Genomic DNA, 26,537 nt, shown 5'->3' with positions numbered 1-26,537 from the left:
TGAATTGTGGTACTCGAGCATCCATAATATCCTTGGCAGAGGCCCGTTTGAATAATAGATACGGTCGTTGTCATGTGTAGAGACGTGGAAGAGCTCAGGGCCGGGAATAGAGCAATGAATTTGAATCATCGACGATACCCAATTATCAAGTCACAATCCGCATGTCTACTAGTAATAGAGTTCCATGGCAGATTATCGATCCAAAAACAATCAAATTTGTAAACAGAAAAACTATCAACTCATGAAGCGAAGAAAAACCAGAAGGCATGTCTCATTAAAAGTACAACAGGATCTCGAAAAGGAAATCATCTGGAGGTGTCCTGTAGTCCGGGGGTCATAGCATTGCTGCATGCACAAAGCCTTGGTGAAGATGACAACAAAAAAACAGACAAAAAGAAAACACAAGAAAGAGGATTGCATCGTACACGCCAGCACCGTGGAGTAAAGTCAAGACCGGATGACAGAAAAGGAAATGGGCTCTCCAAGGCAGAGGGAGAATGGTGGTATGGACGGACATCCACAAAGGGGAATCAAAAAGGTTATTGTGACAACTTGGCATCATGTCCAGGAGAAAGGAAGTGAAGGTTTTGTTCATAGCGGTCATTCGGATAGTTCCTTAGAACATGAGGGAGCGGGTCTTCTGGCGGCGAGCTTCGGCACTCGGCAGCTCGGGTTGAGAGAAGGTGTGCTTGTGTCGGGGCCGGGGGGACTGGGACGCCTGCGCCCCATTACCTGCAGAAGCTGGTGGTGCTCCAACTCCACTGGGGCGTTTTCCGACTGGGGATGCTGAAGCAACAGGAATACCGCTGGGAGGAAAGCGGTCCGCAGTCTTACGTCGAGCTTTCATGCTGCTCTCACGCTTGAGAACTAGGTCAGCCCAAGGCTTGATCGCACCACTGCCAGTCGATGACCCTTTGCCGACGGCCTCAGACATAACTCTCAACCAACCGTCCTTCTCCGCGGCTGAATCCGCATAGAAGTCGATCACTTCACCATTACCGAACCGGATACGGAATCCCTCCTCGACGAACATGTAACCCTCCTCCTCTTCGGCAAAGGCAGACTTGCGGCGACCACCACCCTTAGTGCTGGTCTCCCTTTGAGTCAAGGAGGGTCGGTCGTCAATGAGTTTCGAGGCCTTGGCCAGGTTGATGGTAGCACGTGGCTGGCGGGTAGTCTCGTGGTATGCGGTCAGTTTCGAGCCCTGGAGCTTGAAGAAGCGGCGGCGCCAGTACTGTAGCATCGTTAGTATATACAGTGCGAGAGTTATTGTGGGAGAGGTTGATAACTTACAGGACAGTCTCCACCTTGCTGTGAAAGGAATCCTTCCCAGGAACGAGCGGCAAGACTCTCAGCATCGCGCATTTCGCGAATACAAGCGTTCATGCTCTTGGGCATGTCTTCATCCTTGCTGCCCTTGGGCTTGGGAACAAACAGCAACTGCAGCTCCAGCTTTCCAATCTTGTAAGGAGGCCGGCGCTGGGCGGTCACGCTGGTTGCGCTCTTCTTGCTCTTCACACTGCTGGGTTGCTCATCCACCGCCCACTCGTTGAAGCAAGCAATGTCGACGGTATAGGGGCGACCAAAGGCCATCTTCTCGTGATCACTCAATGCGACGTAAGCACGTCCAAAGCTGCCGTCGCGGGCAACCAGGTTGCGTAGTCTCTCGTACACAGGAGCATTGACATTGTTGGCCTTTTGCTGTTGTGACTGCATCTGCTGCTTCATGTCAAGCTCTTTGCGGCGGCGAGGCGAGGCAAAGACACGGCTGAGAGCGGACGTCTTCTGGCGAGGAGATCCGGGAATCTCTTGTGGGTAGAACTTGTTCTCATCAACCTTCATCTGCAGGGTGAGTTGGAACTCTAGGTCGTTTTGCACAATAAGCTCAAACTCCTGTCCGATAGGAGCAGACTTGCCCAGTTCGAGCCACGAGGTTGTCACACAATGAAGACCATTGTCTAGGGTAAGCGCAAAGTAAGATCGTTCACCTGTAGTTAAATTAGCATGAAAATTTCACTCCAATGAGCAGGGATTTAACTCGTACCACGGGGCATAGGCAGGTCAAGGTATTTGATGCCGACAACCTTGACAAACAGTCGACCGCGCTCTTCTCCCTCTTCATATGTTTCGGTCACAAGAGGCTCGTTCTCGTCAATGGTTGCAGGAGCCTCTTGCACATTGCTGGGTTGGCCAGGGAGAGGAGGAACAGATCCGGGAACGGGCTTCTTCTTAGGGATGGCGCCCGCCAGCTTCACACTAGGCCGGCGAGCCTGGCCATTCCAGGGAACTGTTGTCCATGTCTGCTGGCTGGCTTTGCGAGGAGAAGAGCCAGCCGAACGAGTACCGCGAGGATCCGCAGTGTCCTGATCGGCGGCCAGGGCGGGCTCCTCTTCGTTTCGGTTGCTAGCAATGACAACCTTGGTGTTTTGTCTCATGAGGTAGCCTCTCTGTTTGTAATGAAGACTATTAGTGGCTGCTTTCAATGCATTGTCTGAGCTGGAATGTCCTGGGGTTTGTGGGGCCGGCTGGGTTTGAGCCCTGGGGACCGGCTGAGGGCAAGAGGAAAGCTGGGAAAGAGCGAGTTCGAACGCAACCTTTTGGGACTCGATGACGCGATCGAATTCTTTGCTCAGGCCAGAGCCAAGACTTTCCTCCTGAATGCTGAACGGAATATCCAATTGCATCAGGCTGGCCTGTCGTTGAGTGAGGTTGGACGGCAAGGAAAGCTGAGGTGGGAGGTCGCTGGGTTTGTCCTCGCGATCAGATTTCTCGGATTCGTTCGAGATCTGCTTTGTCAGTGTTGGCATGGGAGGCGGGTATTGACCACTGATCTTGCGGCGAGTAGCAGCCATCGACTCCATATCTGCGGGGGTGAGCGATGGTCGGGTCTTGAGTCCAGCGCCAGGGGCACGGATAGTGGCGACAGGCTCGGGGATAGACTCGTCTGAAGAGCTGACGTTGTCTTCCTCGTATCCTTCGTCATCGTGCTCTCCTTCATCTTCAATGGGATGACGAATCACAGAGTCGGGAGTGGATGGCTCAGAGATGGGCTCTTGTTTAATCTCGGGAGTCACAGGACGGCCAAGAGACTGGCGGATTGAGGCCATGTCAAGGGGCTGGGTCTCGAGAGGCTCAGCAGTCTGGTCTTCCAACTTCAAACCATCGAGCAAACCTTCCTTTGGCTCTTCGGCAGTGGGGGTGGACTCGCCGGATCCCTTGCTGGCGGCATTGTTGCTAGCGACTTCAGCGGCAGATCGCAGCGAGTAATTGCTGTCATCATCGTATGTCGCACGTTGATCCCGGGAGGAGAGACTGTTATCAGACAGATGCTGGTAATAATCTGTAATCGCGTAGAGAGAATCATCACGAGCTTCTTCCTTGATGATCACGCTAGAAGCGTCATCGTCGTCATCATCTTCCAAGGAAGGGATAGGGATATCGGGGTCGTAATGCTGGTACGGATCTGGACTTGGGGCAAATTGGCAGTCATCACCAAAGATGTCGTCTTCATCATCGTAGCTCTCGCCTTTCCGAATATCTCTCAGGATTGAGTCACGAGAGATGCGAGGAGGAGAAAACAGGTCATCCTTGGGCTGCTCGTTGCCTTCAGCCTCGTTCTCGGCAGGCATGCCAGTGTTGTCAACATTTTCAGATGCCTTTGCAGCCACGTCGTCGATAGTCTCTCCGTCATCTGTCTTCTCCTCACCCTTCTGCTCATGGAGCATCATTAGTCGTAGCCGGTCCTCGAGAGACATGGCGCCGCTGATGTCGGCTTTATTGTAAGAGGCAGCGGCAGGCGCAACAGGCAGAGAGCGGTGACCAGCACTGCCCAGCTCGAAAGCGGCAGCAAGCTTTCCCGGTGAAGACGGTCCCGAGAGAGATAGGCGTGACAGTGAAGGCAATGGCGGCAGTGGGCGCCGCTCTCCATCGGAGTCGAGGGATTCGACTCGCGTGTGGCTGGACTTTTCGCCCTCACGGGATACAGGGCGCTCCTCGGCAACATGATCCTCAACAGACTCGGCAAAGGACTCTTCGTCACCGTTCTCACTGTCAGGGGTCATGAACCGCCAGTCCTCGGGGAGAACAACAGGTGTCTTCTCAATATCTTCAAGGGATGCATCGAAGCTGTCATCGCGCTCAAAAGAAGTGTCATGGTCAAAGCTGACATCGCCTTCCTCTTCAGAGTCATAACTATTCTCACGCGATCCCGAGGCAATAGAGGCTGGGTCGGGGGTGCGCATTTCATACTCGTTGACTTGCGGAGGCGCAACATCAAATGTCACACTCTTCGCATGTCGGTGGCCAGCGCTGTCATACTCTGACCAAATATCATTCTGTGGGTCGAAACCTTTTCCATATCGACTACCCTTGGATAGCGACGACTTGCCTGGCGACGGCTGATCTTTACTGGGTGAAACCGGTCGTGGTAGAGGATCCATGTTACACTCATCGGGGAGTTGAGACTTTGCGAGGTTCATTTGGCTGTCTCGGTGTGGTGATCGATCGGTGGCCAGCGGTCTGTGAGGAAGTGAGACCTGCGCCGGGTCGTACTCTTGGCCACTCTGAAACATGCTATAGTTCTTGACACGTGATGCGCGCTTGAGGTCCTCGAGAGACGGGCGCTTTGTTGGTAGGCAGACACCTTCAGGGTCATATGGCGCAAGGTTTTCGGAGCCCTTGGCGAAGGGAGAGGGAGATTCGCGGCCTTTCCAGAAGAAACGGGGGGAGGCATTGTTGTTGAGAGGAGATACATCGTAGGCAGGGGACTCGCCGTTTGCCATCTATTGGGATGTGTTAGTTCAGTTCGTAAGGCGATGCGCTCGTAGTAATCGCGTGATATACCTTTGTTGTCTGGTTCCAGCTGGGTGAATTGCGTCGCTGAGCCATGGGGCTCACTTCAGAGAGTGGCCGTTGACCGAGTCCACTAGCCATGACGATGACGTGGGTTGGTCTTTAAAGCTGCAATGCAACGGAGATGGGCGAACAAGATCAAAAACAAGAAAATGTCTGCGACGTGTCAGCGTTCATCACATCAGGCGCAGGCAATCGAGTCACGAGGGCTTTGGGCCAAAGGAAACAAAAGGTGATGCTAACGATAGGTAACATACCTCTCTTTGTCTCAATCGATACAAGGATTCGAGTGGGAAAACACCGAGTCCTGGTCTGTGTTCCTGGAGAAAGCGAGAAGCCCTGTCGATCGTTTGCAGGAATGTGAGCGTGTCACCAAAACGATGCAACCACTTCAACGATCGCGCGATCAAAGACAGACCCAAAGGCTCACAGGAAACGAGGGAAGGGATAACGAAGGGATGTTGAAGAGGATAACAAGAGGGGATCCGATCTCGATATCTATTTCCGTGGGTCGGAAAGTGGATTTGTTACCCCAAAGCAAGTTGTGGTGTTGACGTCGCGGAAGTCTCCATAGCAACGGTGGGGGGACGTGTGGCTGACTCAGTCCAGATAACGATCACATGACATTTGTGCCTGAGACGTCAGGTCCGAGGGATCGCCGCTAGTCCGAATCAGGGTTAGTGTGAACCCATTATGAGAATCTGGTTTTTTGGTTTGACGGGCTCCGAACAAGAGACAATCTTTTCTACATTAACTGCTTGTGAGTCGACTCCGGCAGGATGCCTCTTCCCGTACGCTCATCGATATGCTTTCTCTGCCAAACGAGAGTAACGGCGACTGCTCTCCCTACACTCCTTCCAACATGGCAGGCGGCACGAGCGATGGCAACCGCGCGCTTGCGCAAAAAGTCCTCCCGGATGGCTCTATCCCCTAACGTGGCTAAACCTACGTTGAATAAGCCGCGCTCTGGAAGAGATCGTCGCGGCCCTTGGGCTGGGATGAATCAGACCGAGGCTCGCATTCCAGATACGCCACGCCCACGCTCTCAAGCCGCTGTCAGGCGCTCCGGCGACCGCAGTGAACAAGGCAAATCCGAGAAAACCGAGGCGCCTCTGTTCAAAGCACTGAAGATGCAGACTACTCTCTCTCCGGTATCCTACGGCCGCCGGGCAGCCATCAAGTCAAAGATCTCCAATCTCACCAGCTTCGATCACTTCCCCCTCCTTCCCGCGGTCCGCCATGCGATTTTCACCCAAGCTCTGCCCGGACTCGCCGAGGTCACGCCAACTCCGATTCAGCGTCTTGCGATCCCACAGCTTCTCGCCGATAATAACAAAACCAAAACCCAACCAGTGGAGGCGGATGAGGATGCTCCCCAATATGATCAGTTCCTTCTTGCAGCGGAAACTGGTTCTGGAAAGACATTGGCATATCTCCTTCCGGTTGTCGATGCGGTCAAGCGTGCCGAAGCTCGAGACAAGGAAGAACAGCAGATCTTGGAAGAACAGAAGGCTAAGGAGCGCGAGGAAAGATTGAAGAGTCGGACCTTCGAGCTTGAGCCGGAGGAGCCTCCAATGTCTGATGCCGGTCGCCCGAGGGCAATCATCCTGGTTCCTACTTCGGAGCTTGTGGCACAGGTTGGAGTCAAGGTCAAGGCCCTCGCCCACTCGGTCAAGTATCGCTCAGGGGTTATTTCTTCCAATCTCACCCCGCGTCGGATCAAGAACACTCTCTACCACCCCGATGGCATCGATATCCTGGTCTCGACACCGCACCTCCTAACCTCCATCGCCAAAACCAATCCTTATCTCCTCAGCCGCGTCAGTCATCTTGTTCTCGATGAGGCCGATTCTTTGATGGATCGCTCTTTCCTTCCGACCACTACCGAGATCATTGAGAAGACGGCGCCCTCACTCAAGAAGCTGATCTTCTGCTCCGCCACAATCCCCCGCAGTCTTGACAACCAGCTTCGCAAGCGCTACCCGGATATTAAGCGCCTGACCACTCCGAATCTGCATGCCGTTCCCCGACGCGTACAACTCGGTGTGGTGGATATCGATAAGGAGCCCTACCGTGGAAACCGCAGCCTCGCCTGCGCAAACGTGATCTGGTCAATTGGCAAGGCCGGCGAGCCTGGTGAGGAGAACTTCGGACCTCTTACGCAATACATGGGTCCCAAGGTTAAGAAAATCATTGTTTTCGTCAACGAGCGTGAGGAGGCGGAAGAGGTTGCCAAATTCCTTGTGTCGAAGAACATCGACGCCGTCGCGCTGTCTCGTGATTCCAGCTCCCGGAAACAAGAGGAAATTCTCGCCGAATTCACCGAGGTCGACCAGCCCCCAACCGCAGACGAGATCATGCTACTCCGCAAGCAGGCTCGCGCCGAGAAATCCATTCCCTTCTTGGAGCCTGAGAAGAAGCCCGAGATCGATCGCCGCTTGCCCAACACCAAAGTCCTCGTCACCACCGATATCGCGTCTCGAGGCATTGATACTCTGGCAGTGAAGACTGTCATTCTCTATCACGTCCCCCATACCACCATCGACTTCATTCACCGCCTCGGTCGCCTGGGCCGTATGGGCAAGCGTGGTCGTGGTGTCGTGCTGGTTGGAAAGAAGGACCGCAAGGATGTTGTCCGCGAGGTTCGCGAGGGCATGTTCCGAGGACAAGCTCTGATTTAGATGGATTGTGCATTACCCACCACTTTTGTATAAAACATGTATCATACTAGGCGTTTAATCAGGGTTTGAATGTGTTTCTGGCTGGCAAGCAGTTAAATACCCGAAGCAAAGGCGAAAAATTCGAGATGTACGATATTAGTCACTTTATTGATTTAACTTCTTATTCACTCTACTTCTGCATCATCCTGCTTTGACCTGGCCTATTCGGAGTTTTTGGTTTTCAACCCTTGTGTGGATTTTGACTTTCCATTACCTACTGCCCACCTCGGACAATATAAATCTCCACTTGTCGCGAGAACTGAGTCCACCACTAGGTACCTAACACTTGTTCCCCTTTCCCGCTACGACCGAGCTATAGATAGCGTGATCGTCGATTAGCTGACCGGCAAAAATCGACTCATAATTCAAGTATCCATGACGTTTCGACCTGGCTACGTACCTAGATACATTTCATGGCCCGTCCTCGTCACTCCAACTGTCATGCTCTACTTGCAGTGCTTGTTCCAAACCGACACAACGGCCACCCTCGTAACAACTCCAAGCGGGACGACCAATAGACGCGCAATCGATGAACAAAAGACGCGTCAATAATCACAGAACCCGATTTCATAGGCGCAAATTGCTTAGGTACTCTCAATCAGACCTGCAGGGATTTTACACGGGCACCTTATTGCCGTACCTCTAGAAAGGCGCCGTGCCAACGCAGTAGATATACGTCCACGGTCTCTTCCCTTACTTTGCAATCAACCTCGCAAACTGGATTGCCAATTTCCACTTCGAAACTCTTTTCTCGAAGGCGTCATCATCATCGTCGTTCAGTTCATCCATATTGATCTCATTGCCGTCGACATCGTAGAAGGTGACAGCGTTCCATTTTGCTTATGTTAGTATTCACCCCTCGCAAGTGTTGGAATGTGTCAATAGATTTTTACCACCATCTTCACGCTCAAGCGCGGTTACTTCGAGAATCCCGTCGCTGAAGAACTCGATCTTGTGTTTTCCATCAGGGAGGATACTGCTCACGACATCGCAGTAAGGAGTGGATACGGCTCCATTGGCGTCGTCCCGAGCAGTCAGTCCTGACGGTCATTCAGGGTAGATGCAAATGCCACATGGCTGAGGATCGCCACGAGAAAGGCATGGAAGAAGATGGTGAATTTCATGATTGACACAGATATCCGATCAATGGGTCAAAAGATTGATCATATTGAGTTGATGATGTTGCTGATGCTCGAGACAGCAGATCTTTGTTGTTGTTGTTGTTGTAGACCTCCATCTACGACTGGCTTTCAGGCTGTTTAAATACTTTTCTCTTCAATCTGTATTCTCATCGTGAACTCATCAGCCCATCTCAACTCTCATTATGAGGCCGTATATATCTCGTCTTTTTCCCTGTTGCCAATATCAGAACTCCATTCATAAGAGATTGCCAAGTACCCCGATTGATGCCACCCAGGTGGGAGACCAAAAGATGAGGTTCTACAAACTGTGTTCTGGCTGGTGGATGTAACATCGGAGAATGGTTACTGTGCCCGAGGTTGGTTGCTTTATGCGAGTGATTGATTGATCTACATGTGTCTGAGAATGGGACTTCGTATTGACCTTGGCAAAGGGTCGATTTCTATTTTTTTTTCTCAACGCCAAGGGAAGAGGGTGGAGTGTGATAAGAAGTATAGATCATACTTGATGCTATACAGCAAAAAAAATGTATCGCGAGGGCAAACTGCTACTACATACGTCCTGGCTCGGTGGAAACATCATCCTCACTTCCCGGATCTAGGCGAGCCATTTTACTGTAAAGAGCTGAGCTGCCAGACGGAGGAACTATCTTGGCTTGGAGTAGATTGTTTGCTTTCTCGAGAGGCTCTTCTTCCACTGTACTGATAGTGAAATAAATGCATAGACACCAAAATAAGAGGGTGGGAGTGAACACCAAGCTCAAACAACAGGCAAACATGTGTTGATAAGATGAAAGAGCAAACCTCCACGGTTCACGATTCTTTCATCTGCGTCTACCTCGAGCTTCCTGTCACCGCCATTCTCAAACCTTCACTTTCTTCCAAAGTTCCCAGAGTACCTCTCCTACTCCCCTTTCACATCACACTCATGAACTCTCCTCCACTCTGTCAAGGTCTGTCACGCATCATTCACCCAGCAACAACAACAAGATCACTGATACCACTATCAAACACTGCAGCTCTCAAAAAATGGCGGCCAATACGTCCCTCCCGATCAACATGTGCAATTACTGCCAGCAGCCCGCCAACGCAGGTCGGCCACTGGCTCCATGCGGCCGTTGCAACAACGTGTTGTATTGCTCCCGCAGCTGTCAAATACTCGACTGGGCACAGCACAGGAACGTGTGTTTCAACAGCACTCAGCCAAGCGCCCAGCCAACCATCCAGCCAACCATCCAGCCAACCATCCAGCCAACCATCCAGCCAACCATCCAGCCAACCATCCAGCCAACCATCCAGCCAACCATCCAGCCAACCATCCAGCCAACCATCCAGCCAACCATCCAGCCAACCATCCAGCCAACCATCCAGCCAACCATCCAGCCAACCATCCAGCCAACCATCCAGCCAACCATCCAGCCAACCATCCAGCCAACCATCCAGCCAACCATCCAGCCAACCATCCAGCCAACCATCCAGCCAACCATCCAGCCAACCATCCAGCCAACCATCCAGCCAACCATCCAGCCAACCATCCAGCCAACCATCCAGCCAACCATCCAGCCAACCATCCAGCCAACCATCCAGCCAACCATCCAGCCAACCATCCAGCCAACCATCCAGCCGAGTGCCGTGAGCAACGCCAACACATTCCCCCAAACACAGTCCAGCGCACCTCAACAAGCAACCGCTCCACCAGCTCGACCCGCCTTGGGGCACCAAATCAACAACCCTTTCAATCGACTCGCTAAGAACCGGTGGCTTCATGATCGACCTGAACGGGACGTCTACACTCTGTTAATAGACACATACCGCCTGCGAATCCATGATGACGTCTTCGTCAGAATGAAGGTCAATGAGGACTCTTGGCATGAACAACCAGGTGACCGTGGAGCAGGGGGCCTCCGTCACTTCCTTCAACGTGTCGAAAGCCTCCCTCATGGCATTCTGCCAAGGTGGTGGTCTGCTATCAAGGCTGAGGAGTGCGTTCAACTTGCTCTTTCCAGTGAATGGAGTTCTCTGACGCGTGCTATTAACAAGATGGATATCGTCAATCATTACAAAAACTGGATGATGCCAATGCAGCTACGGGCTTTTGGGGAATCGATCTACTCTGGAGTTAATGGGATGAAGGGAAATAACTTGAAGGCGCAGCTGGAGCTTGAAAATAAAGAAGCGGGCAGATAGATGCGGCATATCGACACCAGCGCGTTTCCTCGTGGATAATTGGGTGGTACTATGACCTTTCTGGGGACAAGGAAAAGTACTTCTGACATGGAACAAGTTGAAGATCATCATCACTCGTCCTTTTATGTTGACTTCGCATTCTTTCGCGTTGCACTACAGTGGCAGCAATGTCTCAAAGCAGCGCAGAATAATACAATGAAAACTTTTCAAAACTTTCATAAAAATACCCTTCCACCTTCCACTTTCTTCCCATAATCTTTAAACCAAGCTAGCACACTTCAAAGATCCAAAATTCGTATCCGGCTCCGTCGCCATAGTATGCTCACTTTGACAACCCAGATGCGTTCCTCCATTAATAGTACCCGTATTCACCTTACAGGCATCATCAGAGTAAATCATACAAGAACCATTACTCATAAACCAAGACCGGGGTTTCTTCAAGTCACTTGCATCACAGCTCTTCCAACCGCCAAATCCACCATCAACCCACCACCGACAGGACAACTCTGTATCTGAGACCACAGTGCTCAATCCAGAATCCAGGCGGAGACATTTGTCAAGCCAGGTGTTGTACCCTTGGAGTAGGTAGTAGTCTCCCTCGCAATCCTTTTTGCTGTACATTGTGAGTTGCCAATGTGGGGTTGATGAAGCTGCGGCTGCTGTGGCGGTTTTGGAGGACTTGGACGTTGTAGGGGTGGACTTTGCTAACGTTGTAGATTGTTTCGTTGAAGTAGTGCTGGCTGAAGCCTTGTTTGCAGGTTGAGTGTCTGCGTTCTTTTTGCAATGGGAGATACAGCCGTTCGATGCACTGCAAAACGCCGAGGTAGTACCGCATTGGCCTGATTCTGAGCACTAGATTACAAATCAGCCAAAATGAGAAGGTATTCAACAAAATATTGAAAAGAAGGCCTCAATTCGCAAAATTGCAAGGGGGAAAAACTTACACACTGGCTTGCTGGACACGGATTCAAAGAAGCGAGGTCGGAATACTTCCTGGGATGGACGGTACCAGGAACCTGCGGGCCGCAAGTAGCGTTTGGAAGAGCGACCGGCATGGGAGGTTCCCCGGATGAAACGCATATAAAGGCCCCCTGTTGTAGTTGAGCACAGCCATGCCATGCCCACGTCTGAGTATTATAGGCCTCGATATCCTGCACGGTGATGCCATGGCTTTGGGCAATTTTGGCGCAGGTATCTCCTCCAGCAACGATATAGGTAGAGCAGATAGAACCGGAATTTCGAGCAAGTAGAGTCGCAGATTCTTGAAATGTGGTGGCTGATCCTAAAATGAGGAAAAGACCGGCCAAGACAAGGAATCTCGGTAGAAGAAGGTAAACCATTTTCAAGAATAATCACTCTGGCTTGGAGTTGAGCTCCTCCGAACATGGAAAACAGTTGTTTATATACAACCTGTGTCCGTTGTCACAACTGAAAAAAATGCAAATAGGCTCGGGGAGCTTGCAATGTACACCGAGAGGCTGGGCAAGTATCTCACCAGATCAGTATGGAGATGTGAAACAAGATGTATATCAATTATAGTATCACTTTCATTATTGCAATGCCGCATCGAGGTATCTATCAGAAATAAATCAAATCAGAGCCCTCATGAAATGTGCCAGGTATGCACGGGAATAGCATCGACAAAGAAGAGTGTGGAGTCTTTGTGGCTCTCAGGAGTAGACCTTGGCATCAAGATAGACTTGATCGCCCCCGCTTATCCCAAAAGGGTGTTGAATAAGCTTATTGAGACCCACTAGCTTCTTTGTTCCTGGCGTCTTCCTCGACATTCTTGGGTTTGACTGACACCCTATCAGGGTATTTCCTATCCAGTTTGCAAAGAGGCATTCCCAGATACTTGTCATTTTTGCTGTGTTCATACGAGTAATCAATGAAAAAATCACCCCTGCGAGGTCACTCAGAACGGTTACACCGTTTGAGGTACAATTTAGCCCTATACTAGGCGAAAACTACGAATCATATGCCTTGAATGGTCCTAGAGTTTAGGCTTTAGAAGTCATGAGAAAATGAACCGAACATGATAATTAAGGACACCGTTGACGTTATTCCCTCAACGAGCATTATCGGCAATGCTAACTGGGGGTATATTTAGTCCCGGGCGCTAACTGTGGGGGCCAAAGTCAAGGAAGGCTCAAGCGTGGCTCAATACCTGCGTGTTACTCGTGGAGTAATAATTATGCCTATCTCAACCCACGTATGTAGCTAAAATAAATCAATAGGCTAATGATCTCATTCTGCAGTCTATTGCTTGACCTTCTACCTCATTCTATTGGTAGACCGACATCAACCCGGGTGTCGGGTACTACTACGTACTTCACCCATTCTGGCCCCTCCGTCGCCCAGCGTGGCACAGCCTGTGCATCACTGCATAGCCTCAGAAGGCAGACTTGAATCATTCCGCTGGGCACAGGAACCCGTCACCATGACTCGAATGACTCTGCCTTTTTGCAGCACAAACAGCCGCAACTTTCCAACTTTCCAACTTTATCTCCTCCCCATTCGAGATGCTGCCTAGTCCCCTCTAAAGAACACAGGGAACATGCCCGTCACGATCAGAAAGTCATCACCAGATCTCAAGTTCGATGTCGCCGCCCCGGCCGGCTGGTCCTATGCAGCCGGTGATACTATCATCGGTAACCTCATTCGACATACACCTATCATCACACCGGAGGCAGCCATTACCTTAACTTTAATCGGTCGCATGAAGACGAAAATTACCGAAAGCAAATCCAACGACTCGCGCACAAACTACCGCAGCGAGGCGCTCCTGGTGAAATCCGATCAAACGATCTTTTCAGGCCGGCCCTTGCATCTCCCCGAGGGCAGTGGCGCTCCGCTCAGCTGGGAGTTTTCTGTCAACATTCCCAATGAGCCACTGCAGTCTGTGAGACGGGCCTATACGCCCAGGACTAGCTTCGTACCGCTGGACCGCGATCACCCAGCGCACAACACTTTGCCAGGGTCATTCGTTTCTTCTCGAGATGGCATGACCGTCTCATCAACTGGTTTTGTTGAGTACTATCTCAAGGCTCAGCTTCGGTACACTTTCAAAGGCTCCAGTAAATCAGTCGAGGCAATATGGCCTTTCCGACTGGTTCATCCAGTGGATGAAACTGCAGCCAGTCAGCTCTCAACGTTAAAGCGCCTCTCGTACCCGCAACGAATTCTAAGCCAGCGTCTCCTCCCAGGTATGCAGCAGGCCGATCTCACCCTCAAACAAAAGACGCAAAAATTTTTCGGTTCTTCAAAGGTGCCGAAACTCTGCTTTAGTGTGGACATCCACCACCCAGCTGCTATTCAACTTGACAACCCGCAGCCGATCCCAATTATTCTAGAGATCCGGCCACTACCAGATCAAACGAGCCCGTCGGTAGAAGACCAGACTATCGGGATCAACTGGGTGAGAATGACTCTACATCAGCGTACATCTGTCCTCGCGCCGAGCAACTTTCTCTCCGACTATCCGCACGATGACGGTCATCCGGCTTCGCGGAGCCTCAATCTGGAGTCAGCCTTTCGACGGCTTGAGTCGCCCTTGGTGATGAGTACAGGTGAAAAGGGCGAGAAGAAAGTCAATATTGGCGAAATGTTTCAGTTGGTTCTTCGTTCGACTGGGTTCGCTTCTGGCTCGCGGTATCTGACTAGCGTCGCGCCTATTCCTGACTTTACCACTTACAGTATCAGACATGTTAATACTGTGGAATGGAAGGTTGCATATTCGGTTGCTGGGGAGACAGGGACGGTTAAGGCGACCAGTCCGATGAAAATCATCGCAGCAGCTTAATGTCCCTTGCATGGATATTGCATTGCTTGGATTTTGTTTTTTCTTGGATACCCCATCTTGTTTTTTGCATGTTTTTGAAAAACCCCAGTTTGAAAATCTTAATTGTCTACGCGTGGACATCTATCGACCTGCCAGGCCGTCTGTCATAACTACTTGCACGCCTGGTTTATCGACTACCCGATCTTGGTCACTCGCTTTTGATCTACGATTTACCAAGCATCGGAGATCGAAATCATGCGTTTAAACCCAGAATTAGCCTAAGCTTAAGTATGTCATTGCACAAAAAAATGAAGAAATTATCTAGTTATATCCATATCCACAAGCTATATGATACAAAGGAGTCAAGAAAAGTACAGCACGCCGACTCCCAATTCGACCAGGGTAAAGACCCCGCGTCTAATAATCCTGCTGATCATTCCAATAAAGAGTCCCATGCTGAACCTCTCCCAGCGGCTCAAGATTCCACCGCAACACAAGCCTCACCCACTGCAGCAAATGACTCGCCAGCTTGATATGGCCCACATCCGTCGGGTGATTCTTGGGATTGATATCATTGTACTGCAAGATACCAGTTGTATCAAAGTAATAAACGAAGCCACGGTCCTTGAAATGCTCGTGCACTCTCTTGGCTTCTTCCTCGTAGACCTGGGTTGGCTGGTGGGTCATTCCCTTCTTGACGAAGGAGCCCCATTGTGACTGTGGAGGATGAACAATTAGCATAGATGTAAGAGGTGGGATGGGGTGATATCCTACTATAATTAGGACTACTGCGTGTGGCCAGGCACTGTGGATGTCGTCGATCATGTCGACGTATGCGTGGTAGAAATCTTTGCCGGGGACTTCGTTGGGGTGGCGGTGGTCGTTGCCGCCCATTTGGATGAGTACTAGGTCGGCGGGTTGTTCAGCGTTGACGTCCCAATTCTCGGGCTCGTTGCCGTAGAATGCGTTTGCGCGGCTGCCGGGGTCAGATGCTTGGTGCCAGTACCATGTCTATGGAATTGAGAGTTAGATTATTGAGAGAGTGCGATGTCGCGGGGATGAGGGTAGACGTACCATGCCGTGGACGTCACCGCCGTAGCATGCTTTGTCGGTTAAGCATGCACCTGGATAGGCCTATACGGGCATTATTAGTATTATACGAGAGCCAGGAAGCGGATTGCGTACTGTAATGGTGTGCTCGACGTTGCCTAGGCCAGCCACAAAAAGATATGCCCAGGATGAGAGGGTCTCATATGTTCCGTATTGTCCAGAGGCAAGACTGAAGGAAGGAATGTTAGAACAATTAAAATTCATATCTACGTGCTTATTTGGAAAAACTCACGATCCTCCGATGACCTCCACCTTTTTGTCAAATCTGGGAGGCACTGTAAGCTCTCCGTTGTCTGCGGTAGCAACGCCGGCTAGTTGGACTGTGCGAGGAATCAGTAAAACGTTCGACGAAGGGGAACAATGTACTTATCCGTAGCCCCAGTTGGTAACTAAGACTCAGTTAGCATATATGTCATGTCTGTCTCTATTATAGTTAATGAAATTACCTCGCATCTCGAAAATCTTCTTTTCGTGAATCTCTTCATTGGTCAACTCGGTCCAGTTGCCGACGAACTGGTACGTCGCGTCGGCGGTGACATTGGAAAATTGCCAGTCAAGAGATCCAAGCCTATCGAATGATATGTTATTGATGGGTACGGCGACAACCTGAGTATACTTGACCATACCTGTAGGCGACGAGAACGCCATCTGTGGTGCTGGGACCGAAGCTCACGGCAAGCTGAGAAAGTAATTAATACTTCGAATGCATAACAAGGTTTATCACAGCATGAGGAAAAAGTGTAAAGTTACCTTGTCTCCGGTAAACTCCACTTTGATTCCGGGTGCCCTTGGTAGTGATGTCAGCATCGCCACGACGGGTGTCAATAGAAAGGGGTAGACAGAAAAGAGTTTGGGGGAGACGAACGACCACCCTGCATGCCAGTCAGAAATTTGAATTATTAGATACAATTGCACTCAAGAGAGCAGAATTGACTTACAAGAGATATGCTTGCTATCCCATCGCCCTTTGTAGGCGATTTCCGGTACATCAGGACCGTAAATGTTCCATGTGTCGTCGAGAAAGATCTTGGGCGCTTGTCCGGGGTACGGGTTCTCTCTGGGCTGACCGTTCTGCAAGATGGTCCCGGCCACTTGCAAAGACCAAGCCAGTATACCTAAAAATGTAACCCGCATTTTGCTGTCAACTGGATTGGGGGAGACAACGGATCACATCAATCGTTTCTTTTGTGGAATTCCCAGCTAGGAGGAATGGGAGTGCTGTGGCAAAGTGCCGCTGCTGCTTGACTAGTTGATGCAGTCAGAAGGCTAAAAATGGCGTGATTTGACCGTACGTAGATGGTCCACTCCTTTATGAAAGGTGAGGATGAAGATGTTTCGATATTGTGCAAGTTGTTTGGTCTTGCTTCTGTTATCCTATCTGCTTAAGCCGGGATTTCCTCCGGAATTGACAGATTGATGGGCTGGGAAAGAGCAACCCGGCCTTCTCCTCGTCATGATCCACCGTCAATGGCCGGGCCTGTTCAGTGGTGGATTGGCCAAGGCGCGCCATCATACTGTACCTGAGCGGTGCTTGCCCTAAATATCCACTTGTTTCGCTGGCCAGTGATTCGTCGGCGTATGCAAGTCTCATGGCTTGGTAAATTACCTCTTTAGGAATAACGGGGATCTACTTGGAGCCCCGGGAATTTCAACCAAGGGCGCTTTTCATCAAGCTTGGCCCATCGATGGACGATACATGGCTGGGAGAAGCCTAACCTGCTAGCCTTGGAAAAACAACCGTTACTAGAACACCGGATCTCGCTACTATTTACTTTTGACCATACTATTTGATATTGCATAAGCAGTGTGACCTCGCGGCGCTATCCCGCCGGTGATCTGGCGAGCCTCCAATATAGACCCTCGGGTCCACCGTCGGAGGCCACGCGTCCAGTCAGTTCGGTTCGGCGTGTTCCTTGGACCCTCCATGAACCCTGAAACCACAAGACTTCCAGAACTCTGTGTATTGAAAACATGTAAGATATGCCGAGGTATCAGATACGTAGTCCCCAAGGCGAGTCATGGATACACTACGCATGAAATATTGATCACATTCGATAAGTGACAAATATCTCCCATTTTCAGTATCTACCTCAAGCAGTATTTACTGCAACTATCACACTGTAAAAATGACCATTCCTCCCCCGTTGACTCTCGCCGAGCCCCTGAAATTATACAATACAGCTCGAACACCCCAATATTCTTGGTAGCCGGGACGCCAAGCCCGCCACAATGAAAGATGGCGGATGTGGGCGCCATTCATTTCCAATAACCACCAAAATGGGCGTGTAGGAAGCGCGTTGTCTCGAGCAAGCGGAGAATCTGGTATTTGGCCGCTGGTTTACTAGTCCTTAAACGCTGCTAGTCTTACGCCTGGTCGCGTGTTCTGACCCCCTCAAGTAGATTAAAATTGCTGACAGGGCTAGACATTCGGCAGTAGAGGCTTGTTTTTGATTTGGCGCCCCCTTGCAGTAGCCATGGAATGTGAGATGGTGTTTTGGGGGAACTGGCACGCCAAGAAGCGTATCGACCTCCTTCATGGTTGGTATTGACTGAAACAATTTAGAAATTGTGATTGGTGGTCGATGCACGGAATGCTCCTTACCATATCAAATTTGGGATTGCATACACAAAGATTACCGATACAGTATTGGCAATACAGGCTCAGATCCTTCAGGGTTCAGCCACGCCAAGCGAAAATCTTCGGCGATCGAATCGCGCGCGCCAATGGTAAAATTAGGTCAAATGACGCCATTTGCCCACAACTTCATGCAATGTTCCTTCGTTTGCTTTTCTTTAGGGGGCAAAGATACTGTATCACATTTCTATACGAATACTTGACGATTGTCGGTATTTTGTATATGCGAAAGCATTTATACGAAAAGCAATTCACAGAATCAGTTTTCCCCAAATGCTAATCAACGGCGCAGCGGAATCTCTTATATAGTTCAAGCTAGTTATACGAATCTCCACCACAGAACAAAGACCCTTTGGTCCCTGCCTTTTCAGTCGGCTTGAACGCACCGTCACCCCCTGAACAAGGCAAAAACGCGAAATGGGGTTTTCCCGTCGGACTCAGTCTCCATAGGGCAGTCTCCATAGGGCTGGTCAAACCTGGTCTTGGGCAAAAGAAATCTGATCTGCACCAAATTGCTCACGCCATCCAGGTCAATTCTGTGGCCATCGCGGAAACCTAGTCTAACACTCTGGATGTCAGAGGATGATTGGCAGGGCGGAATATTCCTCCAGACAGCGTCGTCAGCTTCCTCGCCCCCTTCCTCCCGATCTCGTTCCGGTCGTATCTGTATAGCTTTCTGGCAAGATGGCAATGGCTTCGTGCTTGGCGAGATTCGGCCCTTCTATCCTCTTTGAGACCCGAATTGTGTTCCAGCATTTAGCCGTCTTACTTTTAGTCAGGAGAGTACGCGGCCTTTCATGAATCATGCAGATTTTCATGTGGTTGTTGCGCTTCGATTGTGGCCTACCATTCGCATTGGAGCAGCATGAATTGTGGTTACATTCGATGAAACACTCTACATCTCTAGGCAATGAAACGAACATGTAGAATAGGACTGATTCGATCAAATACACTTTATGCTCTAGATTAGCATAATCTCGTTCTGGCAAGTGATCAACTTGGTTCGTAGGGGGTGTACCTTTCCTCTGTACTCCGTTCTTTGTGAAGAAAAGGGCCCGCTGTCAAACCGAAGTTTTGGTTCTGCATTGGCATACTCCACTCCGATTCGGCAACTCCCCTATCGTCCCGCCCTACTGGAGAAACTGGAGGTCCTTGGAGGCAGGAGGGCGGACCCGCGAGTTATTCAAAACCCCAAATTGCCCCCCCCTCGAGTCCTATCCCTTCCTTGTTTGTCAACTCTTGAGATCATTTCAGCCTGCTCCCGGCGGACACCCGCTCGTCCTATTCTTGGCAGCTCTTGGAGTCTTATTGTTAGAAAAAGCAGAGCGTGACTTGCTCTGCGATCCACTCGTTTTCTTCCTTCTCGCTGTACACTCTCGTCATCGCCCACATTCCTTATCGCCTACGCTCTTCTGGTTAAGAGACTTGGGACTCCCGATGACAGACCTTTGATTTCCAACTAGGCCCATCTTTTTCAGTCTTTATCGCTTTCGACTCCAATTCCATCATGGAATATATTCAACCCAGACATCTTTACACCCGTTTACTTGAGAATGCGCCGTGGAAATCGGGGGACCCTAATGTGAAGGGTGATCCCAGGAAAAGTGTCAAATGGATTGATGTACGTCCATCTCTCCGACGCGATTAATGGCACCAAGTTCTTCCGTCATGGATCTTTCTAACCTTCTTTCTGACAGGGCCTGAGAGGAATTGCTTCATTTCTGGTTGTCTTGACACATCTTGCCCGAGCATGGGACTACGATCTCTTTTCACCCCGCGACGACGAAGACGCCACTCCCCGCATTTTGCAATGGCCGATTCTGCGAATCCCATGGCAAGGCCGCCTTGGTGTCACCATTTTCGCCTTTCTGACTGGTTATGTGTGCGCTCTGAAGCCCATCAAGCAGTCTCGTAACGGTGACCACTTAGGTTCATTTACCTCGGTAGCTAAGAGCGCATTCCGTCGCCCACCTCGTTTGATTTTCCCAGCTACCATTGCCCTAATCATCTCATGGGTGATGGCTCAGCTTGGTGCATTCATCGTTGCTAACCGTTCAGACTGCTGGTGGTGTCGTTATGCGGCTCCTGATTTGGCCGATTCGTTCTGGAAAGAGGTTCTCCGGTTGTTTGAGAATTTCCTCGGTGTTTGGACTACTGGCTATATGGCATATGATGATCATCAGTGGGCTTTGTTACCACTATTGCAGGCCTCGATGCTCGTGTATATTCTCCTCTGCGCTACCATGTTTGTGAAATTCCGCTGGCGCTTAGCGATTTATCTGGGCATGTTCCTCTACTTCCACCAGGACGCGGCCCCAAACACAGGTACGATGACATTTTCGCTCACTTTCTACCTTTTGACTTACTCGCTGACGTTTTGAAGAAACCTTCCAAATGCAGGCTATCTATGGCATGTTCCTCAGCGATCTTTCATACGAAACTGCATTCAAAGAATTTGTCCAGCGCCACAAATGGGGTCGTAGGGCCGTGTCAGCAACCTGCGCCATCACTGGTCTCCTTATCTGCTCATACCCCGGCGAGCACCCCGAATGGGCAACATGGTCCAACTACATGTTTGAGCTGGCTCACTATATCTTCCCTCCTGAGGTGAACATCGGCAAGCGCTACTCGGCCATGGGTGTCGATCTGATCATCTTCGCCATCTACATCTCACCTTCTACCAAGGACTTCCTAGCCAACCGCCTCCTTCTATGGCTCGGCAAGCAAAGTTTTGCCGTCTATCTTGTGCACGGAACCCTCCTTCGCACCGTGCTATGCTGGATGCTATACGGCATCACCGGTCAGCCCTGGGACGGCGACGTCGTCGATGGCAACGGCCAACCCATTCTCGATGAGAACGGCGAGCCACTTCACCCGCACTGGATCCCCATTCGTGCTCCATGGGTCGTCGCGATCTCTATCCCGTCTTGGATTGCGCTTGTCTATCTATGCGCCTCGCTTTGGACCTCCTACGTCGACCCATTCTGTGCCAAGATGGCGCAGAAGCTGGAAAAGTTGATGTTCGAGGAAGATGAGAAATCACCGGCATCGCTTCCTTTGACAAGCATGCCAATGACGAATATGCCGATGAATTCCGCGTAATGGTCCAGCGGGATGGCATCCGTGATGAATCGCGGGGTATATACTTTTTGTTTTTTCTTTACAATCTGTTTCCTTGACATGCATGGAAATCATAGGGTTTCAGCGGAAGCGATCTTTTGCATTTTGGCTTTCTGAATGTACATATCTTCAGCCACTTTCTCTAGTACTTTCCTCTGTCTATCACAATGGGACCACATCGGCATCCACATCAAATCTAGATTGCTATACCTTTTTGCTTCGAAACGGCCAAACGCAAGAAAAAGGCACTTCAGCCCTTGTCCAGACTAAAATCATTGAGAAAGAGCACCTGTAACTATAAGCAATACTTTCCTGGAAATCATTTCCGTAACTCCCAAGCCCTCCGCACACCCAGTCCCACGTTCGTTCTCGTTTACGCCACGCTCGTTCCGCAAACTTTGAACCCCCTTTTTAGCTAATCTCTAAATTCTAATGTCGCGAGCAAAGAGTTTTTCCGAGTAGGAGTCTGGTAAGTTACCCGCCGTACAAAAGACCCCGAGAAACAAAAAGTGGAGGCCCGACAGCCGATAGCAGCCTGGAGGACTGCCAAGTAAAAAGTTGTTACATACCGTCATACGAGATGAGCAACGGGCCTACATACGACACTCGGACTCTCCACAAATCTTCAGCGGAGGGCAATTGCCAATCCCACCCCCTGTCTCACGGACTCGTCTGTCATTCGTGCTTGATGACTTGCTAACGGTTTTCTGCCAAGAAAGCTGTGTCAGCTTGGCAGACCCCGATGAGTGGAGTATTTCCAGGTAATAGTAAATACAGAAACAGGGCCTTGGCTATCCGCAGGTATGGTTGGGCTGTATGCATGGATCCGCTGGTGGAACCACTGCCAAGTTTTGACAAGCAGGCAGCTGAGTTTTCATGTCTCTGAAGATGCTAGACTACTACAAGCGCCCTATGTACTACTTCGTCCTAATGTACATAGGAAAGCGAGTGCGAAGGTCTCACAAATTGGGGAATTTCCGGAAATGTCAGCCTTACGATGCAGCCTTATCGGATCTTGCCGGTTATCGATAAGCTAACAAGTAATTAATTGGAGGGCTTTTCGTCATACATTCACACATTTGATAACTAGTTAGAGAAGCGAATCCAAGATTCAAGGATAGAAAGACGATGATTTTCTGGTTGGTGATGGAACGAATTGTTTCTCGGGTCTTCAAGCCATTCTCCCGGCGTCGGAGCCTTATTCTGAAGGTTATCATACACACGGTCGGGCTCAACCAGGTCTATGGAGAGAGTGAACATCTGGAGAATGGTCGTCTAAAAGCATTTAGTGACTGCCATCGCTTCTCGGAGTAAAAGAGCGTTCCGTGTTTTCTGCGTCCCTTCTAGGATTGCGCGAATTTCAGTAAATCGTTGATTACCTCGTCGATATTAATGTTGTGGATTGCATGAGAGCCACCAGGATAGATCTTCAGGGTCCCCTTAGGCAAAAGCTATGCCGACTTGAGTCCAGCAGCCCCGATGGGAACAACCTGATCATCGTCGCCGTGAAGAACAAGCACAGGGGTATTGATCTTCTTCAAATCCTCGGTGAAATCGGTCTCAGAAAGTCCGCGATCGAATCATACATAGGCTGGCTGCCTTGAAGCTGGTGTTCAGCCCCTGCTGCCACCAACTCCGGATCTGACCCTCGCTCTTCTTGACACCGGGTCGATTGAAGTTAAAGAATGGCCCGGTCGGAATATCCAAGAAGAACTGCGCGCGATCCTTTTTCATGGAGTCACGGAAGGAGTCGAAAATAGACTTGTCGGTCCCCTCGGGGTTGGTTGAGGTTTTCGCCATCAAGGGGGCACAGCACCGACGAGTACGGCCTTCTTGAATCGGCCAGTGCCGTGCTTTTCAAGGTAATGGGTGACTTCTCCTCCGCCGTGTGAATGTCCGACCATAATTGCGTCCTGGACATCGAGGTGCTTGAAAAGCTCTTTGAGATCATCGACAAAAAGTGTCCATGGTGTTTCCAGTCCAGGTCTGGGTTGAGCGCCCGTGTCCACGTCTATCGTGTGCAATGACGCGATATCCATGATCAGCCAGGAAGACCATCTGGTTCTCCCAATTGTCGCTGCTCAGAGGCCAGCCGTGGGAAAATATGATAATTGAGCCATCAGGGTTGCCCCAGTCTTTGTAAAGAGCTGGGCCCCATCGCGAAGTTCGAGAAAGGCATTTTCGTGAATCTATTCGGCGAGAATATCGATAAAGATTCTGTCGCAGTGAAATTACAAAGAACTTGCTCGCTACGTCTTGGATCTGAATATAAGTACTTATTATGCCCATTGTGATGTTCTGGTTTCATCACAGTTGTCGACGTCACACGATTGTGACCAAATGATGCCCTCTATCCGAGCACACCCGGTATGAATAATCCGTCCAAAACTCGTTCCCAATCAAATCAACACCATGTTGGTCTAAATGTGTTGACTCTATATTATAAGGTCATATTTTACCTGTTGTCCAGATTGAACAGGTACCTGATTCGAAAACGTACACATATGTCAAACTCAATTCCCAGCATGTTTCCCTGCATGAGAGGCTAGAATAGTCGCTACTGTAACTTAATCGCTCATTTGAATCATAAATGAATCACAAAGTTGAAAAACAAGTGGTCAGGGCGATGAATTACAACTCTATAGGATATGGTCAATGGTCCCAACCTCAGGTAGGCTCACGAATATAAGCTATGAAATTTGACATAAGAAACCACCGAGGTGCTATTCAGCCGTAGGAATGTTTTGGTTCACCTTGATCCAAAAATGGAACGATAGCAATTATCCGGTGCGCCAGATGCACCCGACCTGCGCTGCCTTTGGATGTAGCGATTGGGTAAGCCACAGACTGTATCGTAATTGTAAAGCAACTACCATTGCAAATCCTGTCATCTGCCTTGATGAGGCTGCGGGTGGTGTAGTTGACTAGGAGTTTTGCAAAACCAAAAAACCTCCTTAAGCCAGTCGTGACTTGCCCGCCTTTCTGCTGGAAGCGAGAGCACCGTCCAGGCCAAACTGAGTGCTTACTCCATCAATGCGGCGTGTTGAGTTCAGATTCTTAACGACAACCATCTGGTAGCAGGTGGCCGAACCTTGACGAGATGCGATAGCAGACCAGGCGAGGAAGAGTTCCCAAATCTATCGACGTTCAGGCTTGGTCAAAACTCTGTATAATAACTAATGTGAGGAGCAAACTTACCCTGTACCATCTTTGTCCGTACTTGGCCTTGATCTCGTCGAAGTTCCCAGTCCAGTTGCGGTACCACCTCCAGAGCGTGCCAGAGTAGTGGACACCCACGGTATCAATTCTGTTCATCATTAGTGGTTGTTCAACCGGAATGGTATATCTAGCCGTGACTTACCCTTTAACCTCGAATCCTGCTTGCTCTAGACACTTAACGTAGTACCAGAGGGGCGTAGAGGCGTCTGCGCCGCGGAAAATGTACTTGTTCAAGTATAAACCCCAGATGAAATCCTCGTACTGCCATGCCTGTCTCAATCCCGAGAGCTGCACATACATGGCTCCATCGTCATTGAGCATATCGTAGCATTGGCGGAAGAACCTCGTGAGTTTCCTAATACCGACGTGTTCTCCCATTTCCAGCTGCGTTATCTTGTCGTACTTTTTGTGTGAAATATCGCGGTAGTCCATACAGACGATACGACTCTGTTGCTCAGTGATACCGGCCTTTCTGAGCGCATCATTGCCCCAAGCAGTCTGGTTCTCGGAAATGGTGAGTCCCGTCACTTGGGCGCCATAGTTTACACTGGCGAATCTGGCAAGAGTTCCCCAGCCACAGCCAATATCCAACAATGTTTCACCTTCCTTCAGGGCAATCTTCTCACATACAACGGCCATCTTGTTATCCTGCATTTCCTCGAGGGTTTCTTCTCGGTCTGGGTCTGAGATAATTCCCGATGTGTAGATCATACGAGGTCCAAGGAACCATGCGTAGTGGTCGTTACCACGGTCATAGTTCGGGCGGATCTGCTCATCATCCTGTGCCTTCGTGTGGAAGATAACATCAACGAAGAAGGTAAAGATGATGAACTTGAACAAGTCCCAGGTAAACGCGAAGTTCGCCCAATCATGCCGATATTCCATGATTTCAAGTGTATCGCCATTGAAATCCACCTTGCCGTCCAGGTACATCTCTGCAAAAGTTTGCATGGGTATTTTGTTTTTACCATTCCACCTCGACCGGTCCTCTTCACGTTTGAAAGTCACATAATGCTCAATCGGCCGGCCAGGTAACTTGACTTTGTTGTTGGTAGGTGGACTACAGGAAGATTTCCAGGTCCAGAAGACCACGAGGATAGGGAGGACCAAGATGAGGGCAAAAAGTACGAATGTTTTTACTCCACCCTTAAACATCAGTGTGAGGAGACCAGGAACTCCGATAAGGGCGCTTGCTAGCAGGGTGTTGGAGAAGCTCTCGTTTCCAGCACCATCGGCTGGAAGGGGACCGTTGTGAATAGCTGCAGACTGAAGATGGAATTAGCCAGGCCGTGATAGTGCAGGGATAAACAAAGTCAGGAACCAACATTGCTTAACTTGATTCCACGATCCTTATTAGTCCCAAATGCCGGGACCTTCGCTGCGGGAGTCTTGTTAAACTCGATATCGCCGGGTAACTCAACCCCGTTTGATCCCTTTCCACTCATTTTGAATAGCAAAAAGTTTCTCTGTTTTTTGAGCAGCAAACGCAAGAGAAGATTGGTGAAAGGAGAAAAACTGGAAATGTTTGTGGAAGACTAAGAGATTCGTTAAAATGGGAGGTCCGTGTGTGGAGGAAAGGGAGCCAGTCTTCATATTGCCACGTCTCCTTATCCACGCACCAGCAACCAACCAAGGTGTCATGCGCAATCGTGTGCGAACAGTAGTTATGCCGACGCCCCGGCTAGTCGGTACCCATTGGCCTGGGCATGTCATGCAACTGTACCCTGCAGTCCGCGGAACCCGAGAACGCCAGGAGCACTCCCTCGAAGTTTCAC

The 26,537-nt window shown here is 50.1% G+C and overlaps 10 protein-coding genes across 10 annotated transcripts; 4 read left to right on the top strand and 6 right to left on the bottom strand.

Annotated features, from left to right (window-relative positions):
* Positions 1-616: 616 nt before the first annotated feature.
* bud4 (uncharacterized protein) lies at positions 617-4,932 on the bottom strand (the record flags this gene model as incomplete). The annotated part of the gene is made up of 4 exons (XM_057152157.1): positions 617-1,234; positions 1,294-1,988; positions 2,045-4,781; positions 4,843-4,932. 4 exons carry the CDS (start codon positions 4,930-4,932, stop codon positions 617-619), a joined length of 4,140 nt encoding a protein of 1,379 aa, XP_057009962.1.
* Positions 4,933-5,732: 800 nt separating this feature from the next.
* Positions 5,733-7,532, top strand: mrh4 (ATP-dependent RNA helicase MRH4; the record flags this gene model as incomplete). Its single annotated transcript, XM_057152156.1, has 1 exon — positions 5,733-7,532. One exon carries the CDS (start codon positions 5,733-5,735, stop codon positions 7,530-7,532), a length of 1,800 nt encoding a protein of 599 aa, XP_057009961.1.
* Positions 7,533-9,739: 2,207 nt separating this feature from the next.
* N7473_006215 (zinc finger MYND domain-containing protein) lies at positions 9,740-10,897 on the top strand (the record flags this gene model as incomplete). The annotated part of the gene is made up of 1 exon (XM_057152155.1): positions 9,740-10,897. One exon carries the CDS (start codon positions 9,740-9,742, stop codon positions 10,895-10,897), a length of 1,158 nt encoding a protein of 385 aa, XP_057009960.1.
* Positions 10,898-11,155: 258 nt separating this feature from the next.
* Positions 11,156-12,237, bottom strand: N7473_006214 (uncharacterized protein; the record flags this gene model as incomplete). Its single annotated transcript, XM_057152154.1, has 2 exons — positions 11,156-11,749; positions 11,842-12,237. The coding sequence occupies 2 exons, from the start codon at positions 12,235-12,237 to the stop codon at positions 11,156-11,158; spliced, it is 990 nt and encodes a 329-aa protein (XP_057009959.1).
* Positions 12,238-13,454: 1,217 nt separating this feature from the next.
* On the top strand, positions 13,455-14,699 carry N7473_006213 (uncharacterized protein; the record flags this gene model as incomplete). The annotated part of the gene is made up of 1 exon (XM_057152153.1): positions 13,455-14,699. The coding sequence occupies one exon, from the start codon at positions 13,455-13,457 to the stop codon at positions 14,697-14,699; it is 1,245 nt and encodes a 414-aa protein (XP_057009958.1).
* A 354-nt stretch (positions 14,700-15,053) lies between these two features.
* On the bottom strand, positions 15,054-16,922 carry N7473_006212 (SGNH/GDSL hydrolase family protein; the record flags this gene model as incomplete). The annotated part of the gene is made up of 9 exons (XM_057152152.1): positions 15,054-15,395; positions 15,453-15,689; positions 15,753-15,812; positions 15,864-15,957; positions 16,021-16,108; positions 16,235-16,356; positions 16,415-16,467; positions 16,539-16,660; positions 16,727-16,922. 9 exons carry the CDS (start codon positions 16,920-16,922, stop codon positions 15,096-15,098), a joined length of 1,272 nt encoding a protein of 423 aa, XP_057009957.1. The 3' UTR covers positions 15,054-15,095.
* Positions 16,923-19,930: 3,008 nt separating this feature from the next.
* Positions 19,931-21,525, top strand: N7473_006211 (acyltransferase family protein; the record flags this gene model as incomplete). The annotated part of the gene is made up of 3 exons (XM_057152151.1): positions 19,931-20,044; positions 20,121-20,748; positions 20,807-21,525. 3 exons carry the CDS (start codon positions 19,931-19,933, stop codon positions 21,523-21,525), a joined length of 1,461 nt encoding a protein of 486 aa, XP_057009956.1.
* A 1,578-nt stretch (positions 21,526-23,103) lies between these two features.
* On the bottom strand, positions 23,104-23,343 carry N7473_006210 (Alpha/Beta hydrolase protein; the record flags this gene model as incomplete). The annotated part of the gene is made up of 1 exon (XM_057152150.1): positions 23,104-23,343. The coding sequence occupies one exon, from the start codon at positions 23,341-23,343 to the stop codon at positions 23,104-23,106; it is 240 nt and encodes a 79-aa protein (XP_057009955.1).
* N7473_006209 (non-heme chloroperoxidase) lies at positions 23,343-23,582 on the bottom strand (the record flags this gene model as incomplete). The annotated part of the gene is made up of 1 exon (XM_057152149.1): positions 23,343-23,582. One exon carries the CDS (start codon positions 23,580-23,582, stop codon positions 23,343-23,345), a length of 240 nt encoding a protein of 79 aa, XP_057009954.1.
* Positions 23,583-24,497: 915 nt separating this feature from the next.
* On the bottom strand, positions 24,498-26,207 carry N7473_006208 (uncharacterized protein; the record flags this gene model as incomplete). The annotated part of the gene is made up of 4 exons (XM_057152148.1): positions 24,498-24,680; positions 24,742-24,850; positions 24,905-26,028; positions 26,088-26,207. The coding sequence occupies 4 exons, from the start codon at positions 26,205-26,207 to the stop codon at positions 24,498-24,500; spliced, it is 1,536 nt and encodes a 511-aa protein (XP_057009953.1).
* Positions 26,208-26,537: the final 330 nt, after the last annotated feature.

Source organism: Penicillium subrubescens (assembly GCF_028828155.1).
Source record: "Penicillium subrubescens strain IBT 31985 chromosome Unknown utg000004l_segment0_segment0, whole genome shotgun sequence".
Taxonomy (NCBI): Eukaryota; Fungi; Ascomycota; class Eurotiomycetes; order Eurotiales; family Aspergillaceae; genus Penicillium; species Penicillium subrubescens.
This window is presented reverse-complemented; position numbering and strand designations above follow the sequence as displayed.